This window comes from Aquarana catesbeiana, linkage group LG11 (genome assembly GCF_042186555.1).
Source record: "Aquarana catesbeiana isolate 2022-GZ linkage group LG11, ASM4218655v1, whole genome shotgun sequence".
Taxonomy (NCBI): domain Eukaryota; kingdom Metazoa; phylum Chordata; class Amphibia; order Anura; family Ranidae; genus Aquarana; species Aquarana catesbeiana.
The window spans coordinates 231,438,798-231,461,169 of NC_133334.1; the positions used below are offsets into that span (position 1 = coordinate 231,438,798).

At 43.7% G+C, this 22,372-nt stretch overlaps 1 protein-coding gene across 2 annotated transcripts in view; it reads right to left on the reverse strand.

Annotated features, from left to right (window-relative positions):
• Positions 1-574: 574 nt before the first annotated feature.
• The window catches only part of LOC141112553 (F-box/LRR-repeat protein 8-like), a 46,653-nt gene continuing 24,855 nt past the window's right edge, over positions 575-22,372 (reverse strand). The window contains exon 3 of one of the 2 annotated variants that reach the window (XM_073605474.1): positions 575-3,985. In XM_073605474.1, the coding sequence (XP_073461575.1) occupies positions 2,992-3,985 (994 nt within the window). In that variant the 3' untranslated portion in view covers positions 575-2,991. Of the gene's footprint in view, positions 3,986-16,242; positions 19,090-22,372 lie in introns of those variants that run through there. The other variant, XM_073605473.1, reaches the window with a different exon arrangement.

The window sequence follows — 22,372 nt, forward strand, 5'->3', positions numbered from 1 at the left end:
TCCCTTTAGATTGTAAGCTCACAGGCGCAGGGCCCTAATCCTCTTGTAATGTTGCTGTATTGCCCCCTTTTATTTTGTAAAGCGCTCCGCAAACTGTTGGCGCTATATAACTACTGTATATTGATAATAATGATCAGTAAAGTCTCATGCACATGAACACATTGCAGCGCTTGTGCGCACTTGCTGCATACAGCCACCAATACAAATGAAGGGCTGTACATGTTTCTTGTAAATGCTTATTGCTTCTGCATTAGTGTTTACCCAAACACATACAACCATTCACTTGTATTGGCAGCTGTACACGGTTGTAAATTTAACAATGCATAAAAGAATAAAACCATAATAATAATAATAACAAGAAGAAAAGAAATGTGCCCCAGTGGTGAAGGGCCACTCTACATTGCTGGTATTACACTGGTAGTAAGTGGGAGGTGTACCATCCTTACAATGGAAGTCAGTGTGAAGAATTATTTTACTTTGGTGATTAGAGGGAACAATGCCCCCTTACAGACAGCTAAAAAGGCTCTAGAATGATTTGTGCAATATCCGGTGGGACATTTATCTGCCACAGTTCAAGGAACTCTCAGCAATCTTTGGAGGAGCCACAGGGTTCCATGGAACCATGGTTAAGAAAGGCTGCTATATAGTGATCAGATCAATTGTCATGTTATAAAAAAAAAATCATTAGACACATGCTATATCATACAACTGTAGCTGCCATACAGTGTTGACAATAGTGCTTTTTTTTTTTTTTTTTTTTTTACATTACTGCACAAAATTAAAGGAGTTATGTGGTCACAGCATACACTATTATTTCAGAATATCAGCATTGTAATAACAATAGTTATTTCTGATAATCCAATATAATCTTTCATGTTGTGAGTGCTGCCTCTCTGCTGGCCGTCTCTTTACACATTATCCCGCATGCTTTGCAACTTCTCCTCTGTTTACTTTCAAGTTCTAAGGACTACATATCCCATGGTACCTTGTAGCCATCATTCAGTGATTCCTGTACTGATTCCGCTTCCTGAAACTCCTCCTCTCAGCACCTCTGTAGGTCAGAAGACAGGCTCTGTGAAATGTTTGACATAGCAGTGCCTACTTACATGACATAGTGAATAGGTGTCACAAGGAGAAAGTGTGTGGGGGTCGTGACAGAGTGAGTTTTTTAAATCAGAAAAAATATGTTTATTGAATAAACCACGACGTGCACATCAAAAATTATACATACACAAAATGAGGTATGATACGAAACAGAAACAAACACAAAAGTTACATAAGAAATGACACTCAGCACTAAAGTGGTATGCGTTTACATAGGAAAGCTGAACGCCTGTTTAAGGATATGCATGTGGTAACGCTTCAAATATGCTAGCTTTTTTCTGCCAGGCATTGGCAGAAAAAATGCTGATAATGGTGTGTAAGTCTATGCGTGTACACATGTATCGTGTTCAGTGTAAGTGCATTCTACTGGCCAGCATCTTAATTTATTCTGGCCATTGGAATAAATTTACATGTGCACTTATGCACGTTTAGATGCATTTTTGCACATAAAAAACACTGATAATCTTTTCGCCAAACACAGGTTTTGGGCATTTATTCATCTTTTTCTTCTGAGTGCTCTGTACAAATTTGCATATAAATGCCTGCATGTAAATGGCCACATTAAATAACATACAACTGTGTTCGTGGCAAAAAAAAACGCCCTTAGCAGCAGTATTTTTATGCCCCTCTGCATAAGGCCTAAAGCTGCCCATACAGCAGATGGATAGAATTTCAAACAAAAATTCTTAGGAAAAGTCTTATGAAAATTGCTACGAAAATTCGAAGAACATTCTCATAATGTTTGAATGGCATTCAAAAGATTTTGTTTGCTTTTCACATTTGATTTTGGAATGAATGGATTTTACCAAAAACCAAATACACTATTAGAAATTTTTTTTGAGAAAAATTATCCATCCTGCTCCTTCACATTTTCTTGTCACTGTGGATGAAAAGGAATGTTGATTTGACCCACTAATAATTGGAAAAACGAACAAACTTTCTTAGAACATTCTTTTCCTAAGGATTTTCGATCAAAAATCTATGGCCAGATTTAGCAGCGTTTTCTAAGTTGCGTATATACAAGGCCTAAGTGTTACCAATTACATATCATGAATGTACTGTATAATTAAAACAAGATATATTTGATATAGATATGCAGTATTACTAGGATACTAGGTACTTCAAATACTTCTACACTAGATACTTCAAATCACCTGTCAGTCATATAAACTCTTTGCAAATTGAGTTACTTGAGAGCAGTTCAGGAGCAGATTATATTGTACCCTTTGAGATGGGTCATGCTGGAGGGTATGAATTCATATACAGTATGTAACCTGGACAAAAAGTTGACTTAGGCCTCTTGCACATGAGAGGTCGGATTGGGTCCGTCTGTCCGTTTTTCAGCCAGACATGATCAAACCCTCCATTCTTCTCAATGGAGTGCCAGATGTCAATGGACTTGGGACTGTTTAAACCCGGCTACCTCCAGGCCCAATCCAGCAAAAAAAATGGAAGGGGATCCGCTCCCCTCCGTTTGGCCGGAACGGACAGCAGTTGGGTGTAAACAGACAGCTCGTCTGTTTACATCCGGCTGCCCATAGAGCAGAGTGGGCTGTGTCCGTGTGCAATCTGCATAAGCAGAGTGGGCAAAACCCTTTCATCCGGCCGATGCACTCAGTTCAGCAGGGGATTAGCATACATTAGCACATACAGGTACATTCATTTGGTGATTTGGTGGAAGCATCACATGTGGAGGTGTACTGAGGCCAGAGTATCTAAACAGACACATGGACAACACAGCAAATGAGGATTTTTGAAGCTGGGTGGGATGAGCCTGATGGCTAAGAAAATTGTTTTGGTTTTTGATATACAGTACTTTAACATTTAGCAAGAATATGCACCCTTTATCACATAAGGTGTTTTTTTGTCTCTAAAATTTGTGCTAATCTATTGTTTTTCAGATGGTGGTTGACAATTGGTTGCCTTCCAAGGATAACTTTCCTTATTAACTTTTAGTGTGTATTTTTTTAAATGAGGACAGTGTATTAGAAAAGCCTTAAAAACATCAGAGCTAACTACGCAGTAGCAGTGGATTTCCTCCAGCTGAAGGCAATTTTTCGCTATGTCAATCAAAGCTGAGTTGAGTCCACTAGAGGAGGTGGTCTGTATCACAAGTTTCCTGAGAGTTTTCACATAGTGGTCACTGACAAATGCTAGTTGTCTTGTCAATTCATTGCAAGTGTTGAGCTGTAATGTAGATACAGGGATATTCGGCTTTAGGATTCGTAGAATTTTCCATGCTAGGACAGTATGGTCAAACTCTATATCCACAGACAGAGAAGGTTGGTGTTGACAAAGTTCTCCCCAAACCTCATCAGAAATAGCAGTGAGGTACTTATCAAGACGTTTACACAAGATATCCAGATGTTTAAAGGGTGGTCTTTCTGGCTTCATCAGTTCTCGGAATACATCTTTTGAAAGACTGGAACAAAAGGCACCTAGAACAGTCAGTTTGGGACACTTTTGTAAGACCTCTATAAGAGTTTCAGGAGTCACTTTGCAAACTAACGTTCTATTGTTGATGTACAAGCTATGGAGATTTGGACTTCCTGTAGCAATGAGCCTTGTAAAACCATCACTGAGAGTAAATGGAAGTTTTCTTAAGTCGATGTGATGGAGGTCTACTTTGCTTTCCTTACAACACAGTTCCATTAAGCTGTCCAGTATTCCTAAGCCGGAGTAAAATAAAGGGTTTTCCCCACAACATATGATGGTCAAACTCTGTAACTTTTTGCCCTCTTTGGCCAAACATTTAAGCATCTGGATGACATTATTTCTATTTGCTTCTTTGGACTGGTCAAACACAATCTTCAATTGTCTTATCTGACCAAGGAAATTTTGCAAGACATCTAGGGACTGTAGCTGATCCTCTGTTATCCAGCTATAAAAAAAAGAAAATACAGGATGTGACTGAAATATTGATAGCGTTACCTGCACACAGTACATCTTAGGAACAATTAACAAGAACAGTTACTCTTGATGAATGCAGGATGATATGCTAGTTGCATGAGTGACATGTTGGTCCTTTGCTTTCCATCCAAGCCCTCGTCTACATAGTACTAGCATATGGTGCATATTTGGCATCCCTTTCTTTTCTCAGTAAGAATGCCAGAACCTACATATGCATGTTGCATACTGTGGTTAATACCAGGTGGCATCATAACCAGATACCTTATTGGTTAGGGGTGGGGCTCAACCTTGTATTTGCGTTTAAAGTAGAAACAATTTTAATGTGGCAAGCATGGCTTCTGTGGCCTAACTGTCCCCTGACATCAAGCATAAGGTCTTAAAGAATAAGTATCCTTATAACTTTTAAAAAATATTTTTATTCCATTCAGCAGTGGTCTCCAAACGGCAGCCCAGATGCCTCCCTTACCAGGCCCTTGGGGCACTATTCCTCCCACTGCCAACTGACATCAACAATGGGGCATAATTTCTCCCACTGACACCAAAAATGGGGCACCATCCCTCCCAATGATACCAATGATGGGGTACTTCTCTTCCACCTAATACCAAATGTGGCGATGTTTACTCCCACCGATGCTAGGAAAATGTCCACTCCTGCTGGCCAATGTCCAGCCCCCCTAATGTTTAGAAAGTTTGGAGACCCTTGCCCTACAGGGAACCTAGTACATATAGCACTTGGTCACCTTCAAATCTGCCCTTGGTTGCAAAGCAGCCTGGTTGGACATTTCTCCCCTGCTCTGGAGACCAGCACTGCCATTCACAAAGATCACACAGCCTGTGTTTCTTTCTGAGGCTGCTTTTACACATACACAGACCCAGCCGATGGATCACACATTGCCGCATCGCTGAGCAACCTTCCACTTTTATGAATTAATGATTAGCACTGCCAGGCTGTGTCATACACGGCACCACCGGCCCAACATCCATTCGTGTTCCTTTGTAAAAGTAAAAGATCACTCAGCACTGCGGCGATGTGTGATCGATCAACTGGGGCTCTGTATGTCTAAAAGTAGCAGATACAGTGCCTTGAGAAAGTATTTATTCCCCTTGAAGTTTTCCACATTTTGTCATGTTACAACCAAAAACGCAAATGTATTTTATTTAAATTTTATGTGAAAGACCAACACAAAGTGGCACATAATTGTGAAGTGGAAGGAAAATGATGATTTTTTTTACAAATAAATATCTGAAAAGTGTGGCGTGCATTTGTATTCAGCCCCCTTTACTCTGATACCCCTAACTAAAATCTAGTGGAACCAGTTGCCTTCAGAAATCATTTAATTAGTAAATAGAGTCCACCTGGGTGTAATTTATTCTCAGTATAAATACAACTGTTCTGTGAAGCCCTCAAAGGTTTGTTAGAGAACCTTAGTGAACAAACAGCATCATGAAGGCCAAGGAACACACCAGACAGGTCAGAGATAAAGTTGTGGACAAGTTTAAAGCATGGTTAGGTTTTAAAAAAATATCCCAAGCTTTGAACATCTCGCGGAGCACTGTTCAATCCATCATCAGAAAATGGAAAGAGTATGGCACAACTGCAAACCTACCAAGATATGGCCGTCCACCTAAACTGACAGGCTGGGCAAGGAGAGCATTAATCAGAGAAGCAGCCAAGAAGCCCATGTTAACTCTGGAGGAGCTGCAGAGATCCACAGCTCAGGTGGGAGAATCTGTCCACAGGACAACTATTAGTCGTGCACTCCACAAATCTGGCCTTTATAGAAGAGTGGCAAGAAGAAAGCCATTGTTGAAAGAAAGCCATAAAGATGTCCTGTTTGCATATTACGAGAAGCCATGTGGGGGACGCAGCAAACATGTGGAAGAAGGTGCTCTGGTCAGATGAGACCAAAGTGTAACTTTTTGGCCTAAAAGCAAAACCGAAGGGGGCAGAAACCTAACACTGCACATCACCCTGAACACACCATCACCACTGTGACACATGGTGGTGGCAGCATCGTGTTGTGGTAATGCTCTTCAGAAGGGACAGGGAAGCTGGTCAGAGTTGATGGGAAGATGGATGGAGCCAAATACAGGGCAATCTTATAAGAAAACATGTTAGAGTCTGCAAAAGACTGGGGTGGAGGTTCACCTTCCAGCAGGACGACGACCCTAAACATACAGCCAGAGCTACAATGGAATGGTTTAGATCAGGGGTCTCCAAACTTTCTAAACAAAGGGCTGGTTTACTGTGCTTCAGACTAGGGGGCCTAAACTGCAGCCAATGGGAGTAGAAAATGTCCCAGCATCAGTGGGAGTAAACTATGTCCCATCCTTGGTATTAAGGGAATTATTAGTGCCCCTTTGTTGGTGTCAGTGGGCATAATAGTGCCTTATTACTGGGGTCAGTGGGAGGAGTAGTGCCCCATCCTCAGTATCCGTGGGAGCGATAGTGCTGTATCATTGGTGTCAGTGGGAGGAATAGTGCCCCATCATTGATGTCAGTGAAAAGAATAGTGCCCCATCATTGCGGTCAGTGGAAAGAATAGTGCCCCATCGGTGGTGTCTGTAGGAGGAATAGTGTCCCATCATTGATGTCAGTGGAAAGAATAGTGCCCCATCGGTAGTGTCTGTGGGAGGAACAGTGCCCCATCATTGATGTGAGTAAAAAGAATAGTACCCCATCATTGGTGTCAGTGGAAAGAATAGTGCCCCATAGGTGGTGTCAGTGGGAGGAATAGTGTCCAATCATTGATGTCAGTGGAAAGAACAGTGCCCCATCATTGGTGTCAGTGGAAAGAATAGTGCCCCATAGTTGATGTCTGTGGGAGGAATAGTGTCCCATCATTGATGTCAGTGGAAAGAATAGTGCCCCATCATTGGTGTCAGTGGAAAGAATAGTGCCCCATAGGTGGTGTTAGTGGGAGGAATAGTGTCCCATCATTGATATCAGTGGAATGAATAGTGCCCCATTATTGGTATCAGTGGAATGAACAGTGCCCCATTGGTGGTGTCAGTGGGAGGAATAGTGCCCCATCATTGATGTCAGTGGAATGAATAGTGCCCCATTGGTGGTGTCTGTGGGAGGAATAGTCCCCAATTGTTGTAGTCAATGCAGGAATGAATAGTGCCACATATTAGAGGGAAGAATAGTGCCCCAAGGGCCAGATAAAGGCAAGCGAAGGGCCTCATTCGGCCCCAAGGCCACAGTTTGGAGACCACTGGTTTAGATCAAAGCATATTCATGTGTTAGAATGGCTCAGTCAAAGTCCAGACCTAAATCCAATTGAGAATCTGTGGCAAGACTTAAAAATTGCTGTTCACAGACGCTCTCCATCCAATCTGACAGAGCTTGAGCTATTTTGCAAAGAAGAATGGGCAAAAATGTCACTCTCTAGATGTGCAAAAGCTGGTAGAGACATCCCCAAAAAGACTTGCAGCTGTAATTGCAGCAAAAAGTGGTTCTACAAAGTATTGACTCAGGGGGGCTGAATACAAATGCACCCCACACTTTTCACATATTTATTTATAAAAAAAAAAATTGAAAAACATTGATCATTTTCCGTCCACTTCACAATTATGTGCCACTTTGTGTTGGTCTATCACATAAAATCCCAATAAAATACATTTATGTTTTTTGGTTGTAACATGAAAAAATGTGGAAAACTTCAAGGGGTATGAATACTTTTTCAAGGCACTGTAAGCATACAGAGCTGCTGCGAAAAGTGTTCTATTACTATTACTGTATGAGTGAACAATCAGCATTGCTTCTTCATTCATAATAGTAAAAGATCACTCAGAGCTGTGGCTCTGTGTGATCTATCTGCGGCTGCTTGTATGCTGGCTGTACCTCCCCAAAAAGCTGCGACATTCAGATGGTAGGGTCAGAATTTGGCGTAAACAACATGAAAGCATGGATCCATCCCGCCTCGTATTAACGGTTCAGACTGGTAGTGTAATGGTGTGGGGGATTTTTTCTTGGCACACTTTGGGCCCCTTAGTACCAACTGAGCATCGTTTAAATACCACGACCTACCTGAGTATTGTTGTTGACCATGTTCATCCCTTTATGACTACAGTGTACCCATCTTCTGATGGCTCCTTCCAGCAGGATAATTCAACATGTCACAAAGCTCAAATCATCTCACCACTGGACAATGAGGTCACTGTACTCCAATGGCCTCCACAATCACCAGATCTCATCCAATAGAGCACCTTTGAGATGTGGTGGAATGGGAGATTCGCATCATGGATGTGCAGCCAATAAATCTGCAGCAACTGCGTGATGCTATCATGTCAATATAGACCAAAATCTCTAAAGGAATGTTTCCAACACCTTGTTGAATCTCTGGGAAATTTGAAGATGATCCCTTGCAGTGAGGCTATACCTGCAGTTTACCTGCTCATTTCGTCTAGGGAAAAGGAGAAGCAGTTTTACTTACCTGGCCAGTTTTACTTTCTCCTACGCTGTGGTGTACTGTCCCTCTGCATCATCACATCCAGCACATTGTATGGACCCTGCATTGGTCTTGATGATGACAGGACCTGACACCAGTGGAGCATGTAGGAGAAGATGCAACAAGGGCTGGTCTAGCAGCGCGAAGAAGTAAGGGTAAGTAGATTTTCTTTTGTATGTCCCCTATATATAAAAACAAGCAATTATCTGCTCCCACACTGCAAGGGATCATTTTAAAAGTAGAATTCTGACATAACCCTAACTACTCTTAGAACTGTCCCCATGGCGGATGATAAGCCTGTACAGCCAGCCCTGTTGTACCGGGCCCGGCGTCAGCTCAGCAGGGGGGGGCCCGGGCAGCCTCACAGATGATCGGTGCAGTGGTGGGGGAGTTACAAGCATCAGACAGCTGCTTCATTGAAAGCCACACAGGGAGATCGGTGCTAGTAACTCTCTCCCACTGCCGCACCGGTAATCTTCGACTGCCCATCAAATGTCTCTTAATCTCCGAGCCCCCACATCATCCTGCGGTTCCCAGTGTCCTCCTGTCGCTCCCCACGTCCTCCTGCGGCTCCCAGTGTCCTCCTGTTGCTCCCCACGTCATCCTGCGGTTCCCAGTGTCCTCCTGTCGCTCCCCACGTCATCCTGCGGTTCCCAGTGTCCTCCTGTCGCTCCCCACATCCTCCTGCGGCTCCCAGTGTCTTCCTGTCGCTCCCCACGTGCTTCTGAGGCTCCCAGTGTCCTCCTGTCGCTCCCCACGTCCTCCTGCGGCTCCCGGTGTCCTCCTGTCGCTCCCCACATCCTCCTGTGGCTCCTGGTGTACTCTGTGTGCTCCTCCACCCCCCACCCCCTTGTCCCGGATCTATCCGGATGGAGAGCGGAGGAAGGAGTCGGTAAACATGTAATTGACCGGCTCCTTCCTTTTCAGAATGAGCAGAGTCAGTGATCACTGACTCTGTCCATTCATAACTGAGCATTGTAAACTGTGTTTATGATGCTTCAGTTTATGAATAGAGAGGAGCCTCTGTCTCCTGCCCATTCATCTTCAGTGCAGCTGAGGATGCTGAGAAAGGGACTGGGAAATCTGTGTCCTCAGTCCCTTTCTCTGTCTCAAAGGGGAGATGTGAGGGCCCTGATAGCTCACCAAAATCCCCCCCCCCCCCCAACAGCGCTGATAAAAAAAGAAAAAAAAGAATAAAAGAATTGTAATAAATATTTAAAAATTAAATTGCAAAAATAATAAAAAATAAAAAAAACACTCACCACCGAATCCTATGCATTTCCTGCACCTCAAACCGCACAGCGCTTATGTGAATCGCAGGGGGTGTCAATGTTAAGTTAATGACACCCCAAAATGGTCCGAAAAACACAGTGCGATTGACAGACTCGGGTCGAATAGGTGTGAACACCTATGCGATCAGATTCCAGTGCGAGCAACAAAAAAAAAAGGGTCCTGCACCTGTTTTGTGCAGATTTTGTGCGATTCGAGCCATACAAATAAATGTCTCAAATTGCACTGCACAGACATCGCACTTGATTTAAATAGGAATGCAATGCGATTTCTATCCGAATCACATTCGGTGTCCAGCACCGCATATATGTGAACCCAGCGAGCCAAGCAGCTTACAAGAAGAAAAAATCTCAGCAATGTGATCGCGTTCTTGTATTGTCCAGTGAGCTGGCAGGCAACATAAAAAGCTCTGAAGCCTCATTATTTGAATAGTGATGTCAACCAGGTGACTATGCAGAGGGTGTCTGAATCATATATCCTGTTGTTCAGGGTTTTGGAACACGTCAACTCTAAGGCCCCTTTCACACTGGGGCGGGAGGTGTGTCATTTTAGCGGCGGTATTCGGCCGCTAGCGGGGGCGGTTTTACCCCCCCGCTAGCGGCCAAGAAAGGGTTAAAAACCACCGCAAAGCGCTTTGCCGGCGGTATAGCCACGCTGCCCCATTGATTTCAATAGGCAGGAGCGGTGTATACACTGCTCCGAAAATGCTGCTAGCAGGACTTTTTTTCCCATCCTGCTAGCGCACCGCTCCAGAGACACAGCAGCGGCTGTTACGGGTCGGTTTTCAGGCGCTATTTTTAGCGCAATAGCACCTGCAAACCGCCCCCCGTATGAAAGGGGTCTTATTGAGTTTATTTCAACATGGAATCCTTCCTCATCTATTTGCCTTCATTAGAATAATTTACGTAATGGTAAGGATTTGCAACTAAATGCAGAAAAAAAAGAAAATTGTTTACAGCCCGATAATATATAAAGAACTCCATTTAAAAAATGAATTAAAAAAAATATAAGCTGATTAAAACATTTAAATAAAAATACAATTAAAGGGTTAGTTCACCTTTAACAAAAAAAACAAAAAGATAAGGAACGTCTGTAGATAAAAACAATATGGGCAGCTCTGACTAAAGTTGAATAATGCCCTTGCTGTAGGTGTAGACCATTTACATTCCTCCCAAAGTCTGACTGGAAAACTCCCAGGACTTTGCTAGGACTAGTTAAGTGAGGCCTAGTCACTACTGGTCACCTCCACCATTACAGGAGTGAGGTCTCAAATGCTGAGCTCAGAGCTACTGCATCAAGGGAGAGAAAGAGCATGTGAGGTGGTGTGAATCATAGAAGCTCACTCCTGTTATAGTGGAGGTGCGCTGTAATGACTAGGTCTCACTAAGCAATGTCCTGGGAGTATTCCACTCAGGCTTCAGGATGTATGTAAATAGCCTACACCTATAGCAAGGGCATTTCAACTATTTATCTACAAACACCCCTTATCTGCATAGGTAGTTTTTAAATAAGTAATAACCCTTTAATTTGAAACTGTACCCTGCAGTACTACTGTTCCACCACTAGCTGTCCTCATTCTTCCAGGCTGAATGCCAGACAGCATATTTTAACCCTCTGAGGCCAGGTTGTCATGGACCCGCCCAAGTCTGTGAATGGACACACCCCCAACATCTCCGTACCCCCCCCCCCCCACACACACACACACACACACACACCTCTGCACCTCCCAGCATCCTCTGTATGCCTCTAGCACACCACTGCAGCAAGTGAACTTGGCACCCCGTACACCCCTAAGGCCCCATCTGTGGGAACCGCTTGCTCAGCGGGGGATCCCTCCGCTGATCCCTGCTGAGCAAGTGGATGACAGGTCTGTGTCTGCTCCGCTATGCAGACACAGCCCGCTGTTCTCTATGGGGCGGTCAGATGGAAATGGATTGCCTGTCCATTTTCATTTGACTGTCATCTGATCCGAACCACCGGACAGATGGGGAATGGATCTCCCCTCCATCTGTTTTTAGCAGACAGGTGGACCCAATCGGTCCGCCAGTGTGAAAGGGGTCTAACATATCTCTGCTCTGTACCCACTAGATGTGTAACCCAACCCCCACCCTCACCCCATGGCCACCCACCTGCACATTGATGACAGTCTGTGGTGCCTGCAACATCTCCCCTTGCACTTCGGATCACATCAGTTGCAGTTCACTATGCAGTAAAGGAAGGTGGGAGGAGGCGATCATCAGCTGTGTGCTGCCCGCGGGATCTCCCTCCGGCTACCGGTTCACTTTGTTCTATACAGTGGAGAGGGGAGGGGCCTCTGTCCCGGGCAGCTATCGACTTCAGTGTACAAGCAGAGCGACTTACTTGTACACTGATTTCGGTGCCTGTCCAGGTCAGAGGCCCAGGCAAGGCCTCATAGCTAATAGCTTTAGCTATGATTAAACACCAACTCATGGTGTAAAATGCGTAAGACATTTGCCTCTACCTCTGCATGGACTAACTGTTTTGGATTTTAATTCACAAAGTTGTTGTATGGGTGTGCGGTCGTCCAGGATTTTTTCTTGCTCTTTGATCCATTGCAGAGCATGCACCTGTGTGCCTTATCTTGGCTTGTGTCTCAAGGAACTCTTATTTGGAGCAGCATTTCTTTCTTTTGTCTATAGAAGTGAACTGATAGGCGGAGGCAGATCCCACGGGCACCACAGAGATGCCAATCTCCCCCTCCCACCCCCCTCCACTGCATAGTGAACTGCCACTGTTGCAAATCCTTCCTATCTCTCCCTTTCTATCCTCCTCTCCTTTCGAGACTCACTGTATTTGTCTGTTTTCTCTCATTTCTCTAATGCCCCGTACACATGGTCGGATTTTCCGATGGAAAATGTTCGATGGGAGCCTGCTGTCGAAAATTCCGACCGTGTGTAGGCTCCATTGGACATTTTCCATCAGGATTTCTGTCACACAAAATTTGAGATCTGGATCTCAAATTTTCCGACAACAAAATCCGTTGTCGTAAATTCCGATCATCTGTACACAATTCTGACGCACAAAGTTCCACGCATGCTCGGAATCAAGCAAAAGAGCCGCACTGGCTATTGAACTTCCTTTTCCTCGGCTTGTCGTACGTGTTGTACGTCACCTCGTTCTTGACGTTCGGAATTTCTGACAAGATCTGTGTGACCATGTGTATGCAAGACAAGTTTGAGCCAACATCCGTCGGAAAAAATCCATGGATTTTGTTGTCAGAATGTCCGATCGTGTGTACGGTGCATTAGAATAGCAGTGATCTATCGGCCTCCTGGACCGGTGTCACACTTCCTTGATGACTTCTCTGCCTGGCTACACTACTTTCTCTCCTCTGAAATACGCACTGTCAAGCTTGGTGATTTTAACATCCCATTATTGTTAATAGCCTGGCTACATCTCAACTTTTTCATTTAACCTCATCTTTTGACCTAACAATGGACCCAACCATTACAACCTTGGCTGACTGATGACACCAGAAATCTTAAGAGACATAGCCATGCACTGGAGTGATTGTGGCATAAAACTAAATCCCAGCAAGTTTTCACCCTATATAAATCTGCCTTCTTAAAATACAATTCCTCTCTCCATGCTGCCAAACAAGCCTACTTTGTGACTCTCATTAATACTCGGTCAATCAGTCCTCATTGGCTCTTTTCTACTTTTAACTCTCTTTCTCCACTACCATACCCACCCAGTAACTCACTCACTGCTCACAAGATTGCCAATCACTTCAAAAAACAAGATTGATGCAGTTTGCAGGGGCATCTCCACTGCACTGATATCTATCCCACTTAACATACCCTGTACAAAACCACCCTCAATCAACACTTTCCTCTTTTAACCTTGCTATTACCGAAGAGGTTGCTAAACTTTTCTCTATGGGCACCTTCCCCTCCCCTCTATAAGAGGTGCTTATACTTAAAAAGCCCTCACTGGACCCCGCCAGCCTGAACAATGTAAGACCCATCTCCTTGCTCCCGTTTACCTCTAAACTTTTAGAACGCTTAGTCTACAACCACCTGGGCTCCTACCTCCCTGACAACAACCTTCTTGATCTCTTACAGTCTGGCTTTCACGTACTACAGACTCCACTGAAACTGCCCTACTAAAACTCACTAATGATTTACTAACTACTGCTAAAACCAATGGCCACTATTCCATACTCATACTACTAGACCTCTCTGCGGCCTTTGATACTGTTGACTATCCCCTTCACCTCAAACACTCCACTCTCTTGGCCTTCAAGATTCTGCTTTCTCCTGGTTCTCCTCCTACCCATCACATCGCTCTTTCAGTGTTACCTATAACTCTTTCTACTCCTCTCCATTTCCTCTTTCTGTGGGGGTCCCCCAAGGCTCTGTCCTTGGACCCCTCTACAACTACACTTTCTGCCTTGGTCACTTTGATAAATTCCAATGGCTTCCTGTACCATCTCTTTGCTGATGAAACCTAAATCTTTCTCTTTACGCCTCACCTCACACATTCAGTCTCCTCTCGCATTACTAACTTATTAACTGACATATCAGCATGGATGTCACACCACTTCTCAAACTCAGTCTTTCTGAAACTGACTTCATATTTCCTCCTGCCCGTGCTCCCTCCCCTGACTACTCCATCAAGATCAATAATACGACCATTGTTCCCTCCCCTCATGCCAGGGTACTAGGTGTAAAAATCCTGGACTCTGACCTGTCCTTTCAGCCCCAAATCCAATCACTGTTCAAATCTTGTAGACTTCACCTCTGTAACATCTCCAAAATTTGCCCCTTTTTAACCGTTGAAACCACAAAGCAACTTATTCACTCCCTTGTTATTTCTCGCCGTGACTATTGTACCTTCCTCCTCATAGGCCTACCTCTTCACAGGCTATCCGCTCTTCAGTATATCATGAATGCCACTGCCAGACTCATCTACTTTACCAACCGTTCAGAGTACGCCACCCCTCTCTGCCAATCCCTCTACTGGCATCCCATTGCCCAACAAATAAAATTCAAAACATTAACAATAATATACAAAGCCATTCACAATTTTGTGAATGGCTTTGTATCACCAATCTTGACTCCAAATATCACCCAAATCATTCTCTACATTCCAAGCCTTGTCTCCTCCTCCCATGCTCATCTCCAAGACTTCTCCAGAGCCTCTACCATCCTCTGGAACCCCCTACCCCAATCTGTCCGGCTATCCCCTACTCTGTCCACTTTTAGGCAATCCCTGAAAACTCATCTCTTCAGGGAAGCCTATCCTGCCTTCAGCTAATAACCAAATCGTTTACTTCCCTCATCAGTTCATTCCTCAAAGTTATTACCTTTTGTTCCACCAGCCCCTCCCTTTTAGATTGTAAGCTCACAGGCGCAGGACCCTAATCCTCTTGTAATGTTGCTGTATTGCCTCCTTTTATTTTGTAAAGTGCTGTGCAAACTGTTGGCGCTATATAATTACTGTACATTGATAATAATGATCAGTAAGGTCTCATGCACATGAACACATTGCAGCGCTTGTGCGCACTTGCTGCATACAGCCACCAATACAAATGAAGGGCTGTACATGTTTCTTGTAAATGCTTATTGCGTCTGCATTAGTGCAAACACATACAACCATATTAGTACTAAATTAGTGCAAACACATACAACCATTCACTTGTATTGGCAGCTGTACATTTAACAATGCATAAAAGAATAAAAGCATAATAATAATAATAACAAGCAGAAAAAAAATGTGCCCCAGTGGTGAAGGGCCACTCTACATTGCTGGTATTACACTGGTAGTAAGTGAGAGGTGTACCATCCTTACAATGGAAGTCAGTGTGAAGAATTATTTTACTTTGGTGATTAGAGGGAACAATGCCCCCTTACAGACAGCTAAAAAGGCTCTAGAATGATTTGTGCAGTATCCGGTGGGACATTAATCTGCCACAGCTCAAGGAACTCTCAGCAATCTTTGGAGGAGCCACAGGGTTTCATGGAACCATGGTTGCGAAAGGCTGCTATATAGTGATCAGATCAACTGTCATGTTCTAAAAAAATCATTAAAAGCTGCCATACAGTGTTGACATTAGTGCTTTTTTTTTTTTTTTTTTACATTACTGCACAAAATTAAGAAGTTATGTGGTCACAGCATACACTATTATTTCAGAATATCAGCATTGTAATAACAATAGTTATTTCTGACAAATTCAATATATTCCTTCTTGTTGTGAGTGCTGCCTCTCTGCTGGCCGTCTCTTTACACATTATCCCTTCTCCTCTGTTTACTTTCAATTTCTAAGGACTACATATCCCATGGTAACTTGTAGCCTTCATTCAGTGATTCCTGTACTGACTCCGCCTCCTGAAACTCCTCCTCTCAGCACCTCTGTAGGTCAGAAGACACTGTGAAATGTTTGACATAGCAGTGCCTACTTACAGGACATAGTGAATAGGTGTCACAAGGAGTAAGCGTGTGGGGGTCGTGACAGAGTGAGTTTTTTTAAATCATAAAAAATATGTTTATTGAATAAACCATGACATGCACATCAAAAATTACACAAAATGAGGTATGATACAAAACAGAAACAAACAAAAAAGTTACATAAGAAATGACACTCAGCGCTAAAGTGGTATGCGTTTACATAGGAAAGCTGAACGCCTGTTTAAGGATATGCACATGGTAACGCTTCAAATATGCTAGCTTTTTTCTGCCAGGAATTGGCAGAAAAAATGCTGATAATGGTGTGTAAGTCTATGCGTGTACACATGTATCGTGTTCAGTGTAAGTGCCTTCAACTGCCCAGCATCTTAATTTATTCTGGCCATTGGAATAAATTTACATGTGCACTTATGCACATTTAGATGCATTTTTGCACATAAAAAACACTGATAATCTTTACGCCAAACACATGTATTGGGCATTTATTTATTTTTTTCCTCTGAGTGCTGCATACAAATTCGAAGAACATTCTCATAATGTTTAAATTGCATTTGAAAGATTTTGTTTGCTTTTCACATGTGATTTTGGAATGAATGGATTTTACCAAAAACCAAATACACTATTAGAAATTTGTTTTGAGAAAAATTATCCATCCTCCTGTCACTGCGGTTGAAAAGGAATGTCAATTTGACCCACTAATGATTGGAAAAATGAACAAACTTTCTTAGAACATTCTTTTCCTAAGGATTTTCGATCAAAAATCTATGGCCAGATTTAGCAGCATTTTCTAAGTTGCGTATATACGAGGCCCTTTGCCGCGTACACATGACCGGACTTTACGGCATACTTGGTTCGGCGGACCGGAGGCCGTCGGACAATTCGATCGTGTGTGGACTCCCCAAAAGTTCGATGGACCTAGAAATGAAACATGTTTCAAATCTTTTTGACGGACTCAAGTCGTACGTCATCACATACAAATCTGTCAGACTTTGGTTGATCGTGGGTAGGCAAGTCCGTTCATTCGGAAAGTCCGTCGTAAAGTCCGCAGGACAAAGTATGCCGTAAAGTCCGGTCGTGTGTACGCGGCATAAGTGTTACCAATTACTTATCATGAATGCACTTAAGATAATGCATAAAGATATATTTGATATAGATATGCAGTATTTGATACTAGGTACTTCAAATACTTATACACTAGATACTTCAAATCACCTGTCAGTCATATAAACTCTTTGCAAATTGAGTTACTTGAGAGTAGTTCAGGAGCAGATTATATTGTACCCTTTGAGATGGGTCATGCTGGAGGGTATGAATTCATATACAGTATGTAACCTGGACAAAAAGTTGACTTAGGCCTCTTGCACATGAGAGGTCGGATTGGGTCCGTCTGTCCGTATTTCAGCCGGACATGATCGAACCCTTCATTCTTCTCAATGGAGCGCCAGACATCAATGGACTTGGGACTGTTTAAACCCGGCTACCTCCAGGCCCAATCCGGCAAAAAAATGGAAGGGGATCCGCTCCCCTCCGTCTAGCCGGAACGGACAGCAGTACATCCAGCTGCCCATAGAGCAGAGTGGGCTGTGTCCGTGTCCAATCTGCATAAGCAGAGTGGGCAAAAACCTGTCATCCGGATGATGCGCTCAGCTCAGCAGGGGATAAGCATACGTTAGCACCTATAGGTACATTCATTTGGTGGAAGCACCACGTGCGGCAGTATACTGAGGCCAGAGTGTCCAAACAGACACATGGACAACACCGCAAATGAGGATTTTTGAAGCTGGGTGGGATGAGCCTGATGGCTAAGAAAATTGTTTTGGTTTTTGATATACAGTACTTTAACATTTAGCAAGAATATGCACCCTTTATCACATAAGGCGTTTTTTTGTCTCTAAAATGTGTGTTAAACTATGGTTTTTTAGATGGTGGTTGACAATAGGTTGCCTTCCAAGGATAACTTTCCTTATCAACTTTTAGTGTGTATTTTTTTAAATGAGGACAGTGTGTTAGAAAAGCCTTAAAAACATCAGAGCTAACTACACAGTAGCAGTGGATTTCCTCCAGCTGAAGGCACTTTGTCGCTATGTCAATCAAAGCTGAGTTGAGTCCACTAGAGGAGGTGGTCTGTACCACAAGCTTCCTGAGGGTTTTCACATAGTGTTCACTGACAAATGCTAGTTGTCTTGTCATTTCATTGTAAGTGTTGAGCTGTAATGTAGATATAGGTATATTCGGCTTTAGGATTCGTGGAATTTTCCATGCTGGGACAGTATGGTCCAACTCCATATCCACAGACAGAGAAGGTTGGTGTTGATGAAGTGCTTCCCAAACCTCATCAGAAATAGCAGGGAGGTACTTATCAAGACGTTCACACAAGATATCCAGATGTTTAAAGGGTGGTCTTTCTGGCTTCATAAGTTCCCGGAATACATCTTCTGAAAGACTGGAACAAAAGGCACCTAGAACAGTCAGCTTGGGACACTTTTGTAAGACCTCTATAAGTGTGTCAGGAGTCACTTTGCAAACCAATGTTCTATTGTTGATGTACAAGCTACGGAGATTTGGACTTCCTGTAGCAATGAGCCTTGTAAAACCATCGCTGAGAGTAAATGGAAGCTTTCTTAAGTCAATGTGATGGAGGTCTACTTTGCTTTCCTTACGGCACAGTTCCATAATGCTGTCCAAAATTTCTAAGCCGGAGTAAAAAAAAGGGTTCTCCCCACAACACGTGATGGTCAGACTCTGTAACTTTTTGCCCTCTTTGGCCAAACAGTTAAGCATCTGGATGACATTATTTCTATTTGCTTCTATGGATTGGTCAAACACAATCTTCAGTTGTCTAATCTGACCAAGGAAATCTTGCAAGCCATCTAGGGACTGTAGCTGATCCTCGGTTATCCAGCTACAAAAGAAAGAAAATACAGGATGTGACTGAAATATTGATAGCGTTACCTGCACACAGTACATCTGAGGAACATTTAAAAGGAACAGTTACTCTTGATGAATGTATGATGATCTGCTAGTTGCTGAACTGACATGTTGGTCCTTTGCTTTCCATCCAAGCCCTCTTGACCACATAGTACTAGCATATGGTGCATATTTGGCATACCTTTCTTTTGTCAGTAAGAATGCCAGTACCTACACATGCATGTTGCAAACTGTGGTGGAACACCAAGATACATTATTGGTTAGGCGTGTGGCTAGACCTTGCATTTGCGTTTACAGTAGAAACAGTTTTAATATACCAAGCATGGTTCCTGTGGCCTAACTGTCCCCTGACATCTAGTATAAGGTTTTAGATGTAGCCAGGAGCTGGCTAATGCTGCCTGCATTGTCAGGAGACACTGTGCAGCGCTGCTGCTGTGGAGCTGTTCTCTTCTATTGTTCAGCTGGACTCTGTGTTGTCATATCCTGAAGGTAGGGTAACCGAGTTCTCTAAGAAAAGAAAAGCATCTTGGGACATGTAGTCCATAGAGTTATGATCTGCATTCAGTTGGACTGGTTCAAACTACAAATACCAGCCGGCTGGAGAGGAAGAACAGGATGCTGGGAGAGGTGATAAAAGGCCTGTGTGCGGGCGGGATCTGCCTCTTGGGACCCTGGCCTGGAAGCTGATAGCAAGTGACTGTGTTGGTGTGTGCTGTGGCCGAGTCATGTCCTGTGCTGTAGAGAGAGCGTCATCGCATGTGGGTGCAGGGGCATCTGTTGCCAGCTACCTCTGTCCGACCAGCAGCGATCTGGAGGTCGCTCTTTGCACGTCCATGCCAGATCCAGCCGGGCTGAAACGTGGTGCGTCACCGGACTGCTGTATCCTTGAGCAGGGCTCCCTCAAGGCCTATTGCCGAGGCCCACGTTGTGTCCACTACCAAGAGTCATTGGGACTGGTGAGCAGGCATTTGCCCATTCTTCTATCAAAGACACTGCATGCAGACATCACTGCTTATCCCTTTGCCTAAGCCTGTAGAAGGGAGTGGTTTGACACAAAGGCGGTCACCCCTCTGCCCTCCTCCTGCCTGTTCCCATAGGTCCATCCGTATAGAGTATTATTTGAAAATCTTTTCACTGTACAACCAAATATTGCTTTTGTGTTATTGTTTTATATCATTGTCACTATTGTGTTTTCTTGTTACTGTGAAACTTCCCCAGGGGTCAAGTTTAAACCACTGCGGATTTATGCTCCTAGCTTTTCAGTAAACACTATCCAACTTTTGCATCTAAAGTGTGTTTGTTTATAACTCTCATCATTGAGAAATGTCTGAGCCCAGGATGTCAGAGGTGTCAGAGGGCTTGCATGGTCGGGGCAACCAGTGGGGTACAGACTCAGCAAGCAGTGGTCTTCAAACTGCTGCCCGGAGGCCCTTTGCTTGAGTTTATCGGGGCCTTGGGGCACTATTCCTCCCACTGCCAACTGACATCAACAATGGGGCACCATTTCTCCCACTGACACCAAAAATAGGCCACTATCCCCCCCCATGATACCAACAATGGGGCACTAATATTCCCCCTAATACCAAATGTGGTGATGTTTACTCCCACCAATGCCAGGGAAATTTCCACTCTCACTGGCCAAAGTCCAGTCCCCCTAAAATCTATAATACACTTGCCCTTTGTTTAGAAAGATTGGAGACCCCTGTCCTACTGGAAACCTAGTACATATAGCACTTGGTCCCCTTCGAGTCTGTCCCTCGGTTGCTAAGCAGCCTGGTTGGACATTCCTCCCCTGCTCTGGAGACCAGCACTGCCATTCATAAAGATCACACAGTGCTCGGTATAAAAGATAATAAATTGGAGGCTGTTTATACACTTATTTGCTATGTTTCTTGTACATTAATCTCTTAAGGACCGCCGCGCGCAGATATACTGCGGCAGGATGGCCCTCCTGCGTAAAATCATGTACAGGCACGCGTGAGGCACCGGCGACCTGCTCCCGCTGTGATTGGACACAGTGGGAGCCAATCAGCAGGTCCATTGAACGCGATGTCCACCGGGACCCGCCAATCGTTCTCTGGAGAGGTGGAGAGGCAGAACGGCGATCTGCCTATGTAAACAAAGCAGACTGCTATTCTGTGAGAAAGGAAAATGGAGATCTTGTGTTTCTGCTAAGTATAATTGGAGACTTACATGTGCATGTACTGTTCTTGCGCTATATTATGTGAAATATTCTTTTCCTTTTTCCCTATGGCTGATTTTTTTTTTCCTTTTTCCCTATGGCTGATGGTATGTGTAATGCTGTTGTGGAAAGTGATTATCACTGAACTGTATTTGACTGTCTAAAGTTCAATAAAGAACCTGTTTGATTAAAAAAAAAATAAATAAATAAAGATCACACAGCCTGTAGTGCTTTGTTTCTTTCTGAGGCTGCTTTTACACATACACAGTCCTAGCAGATGGATCACACATTCCTGCAGCGCTGAGCAACGGATGAAAGGTTTAGCACTGGAAAACACTTTTTGATAGATAAAAAGTGCATTTTATATACATCTATATAGATCAGACCAAAATGGGGGACAAATGAGGAGAAAAGAGGGACAGAGGGACATTGCTCCAAATTTAGGGACAGTCCCTCTAAATCAGGGACAGTTGGGAGCTATGTATATGCAATATACAGTGTGGAAAATAATGATTTGATACCCTGCAGATTTTGTAAATTTGCCCACTTACAAAGAAATGAAGGGTCTATAATTGTTATCATCTGTGTATTTTAAATGATAGAGACAGAATATCAACCAAAATTCCAGAAAAAAAAAAAACACACGATACAAATGTTATAAATCAAGTTGCAGTTCAGTGAGTAAAATAAGTATTTGATCCCCAAGGAAAACATGACTTAGTACTTAGTGAACTACTACTTGTTGGTAAGCACAGAGGTTTTGGGAGGGAAATTACAGTTTAAAGCAGAGTTCCACCCAATAGTGGAACTTCCGCTCATTGGTCTCCTCTCCCCCTCTGATGCCACATTGGGCACCTTTTAGGGGGGAGCATATACGACTGGTATCCTGTCCCCACTTCCGGGAGTCCGGGCTGCAGCAAATTACGTCAGAGTCTCAGCTCCCTTCTCCTCCTTCCCCCACCGCCGGGCCAGTAGGAGAGCGCAGCGTAGCCTCGCGCATGCACAGTAGGGACCCGGCGTGAAGCCGTAATGCTGCCCTGCCAGATTCCCTTACCAGCAATGGCGGTGGCAGCAC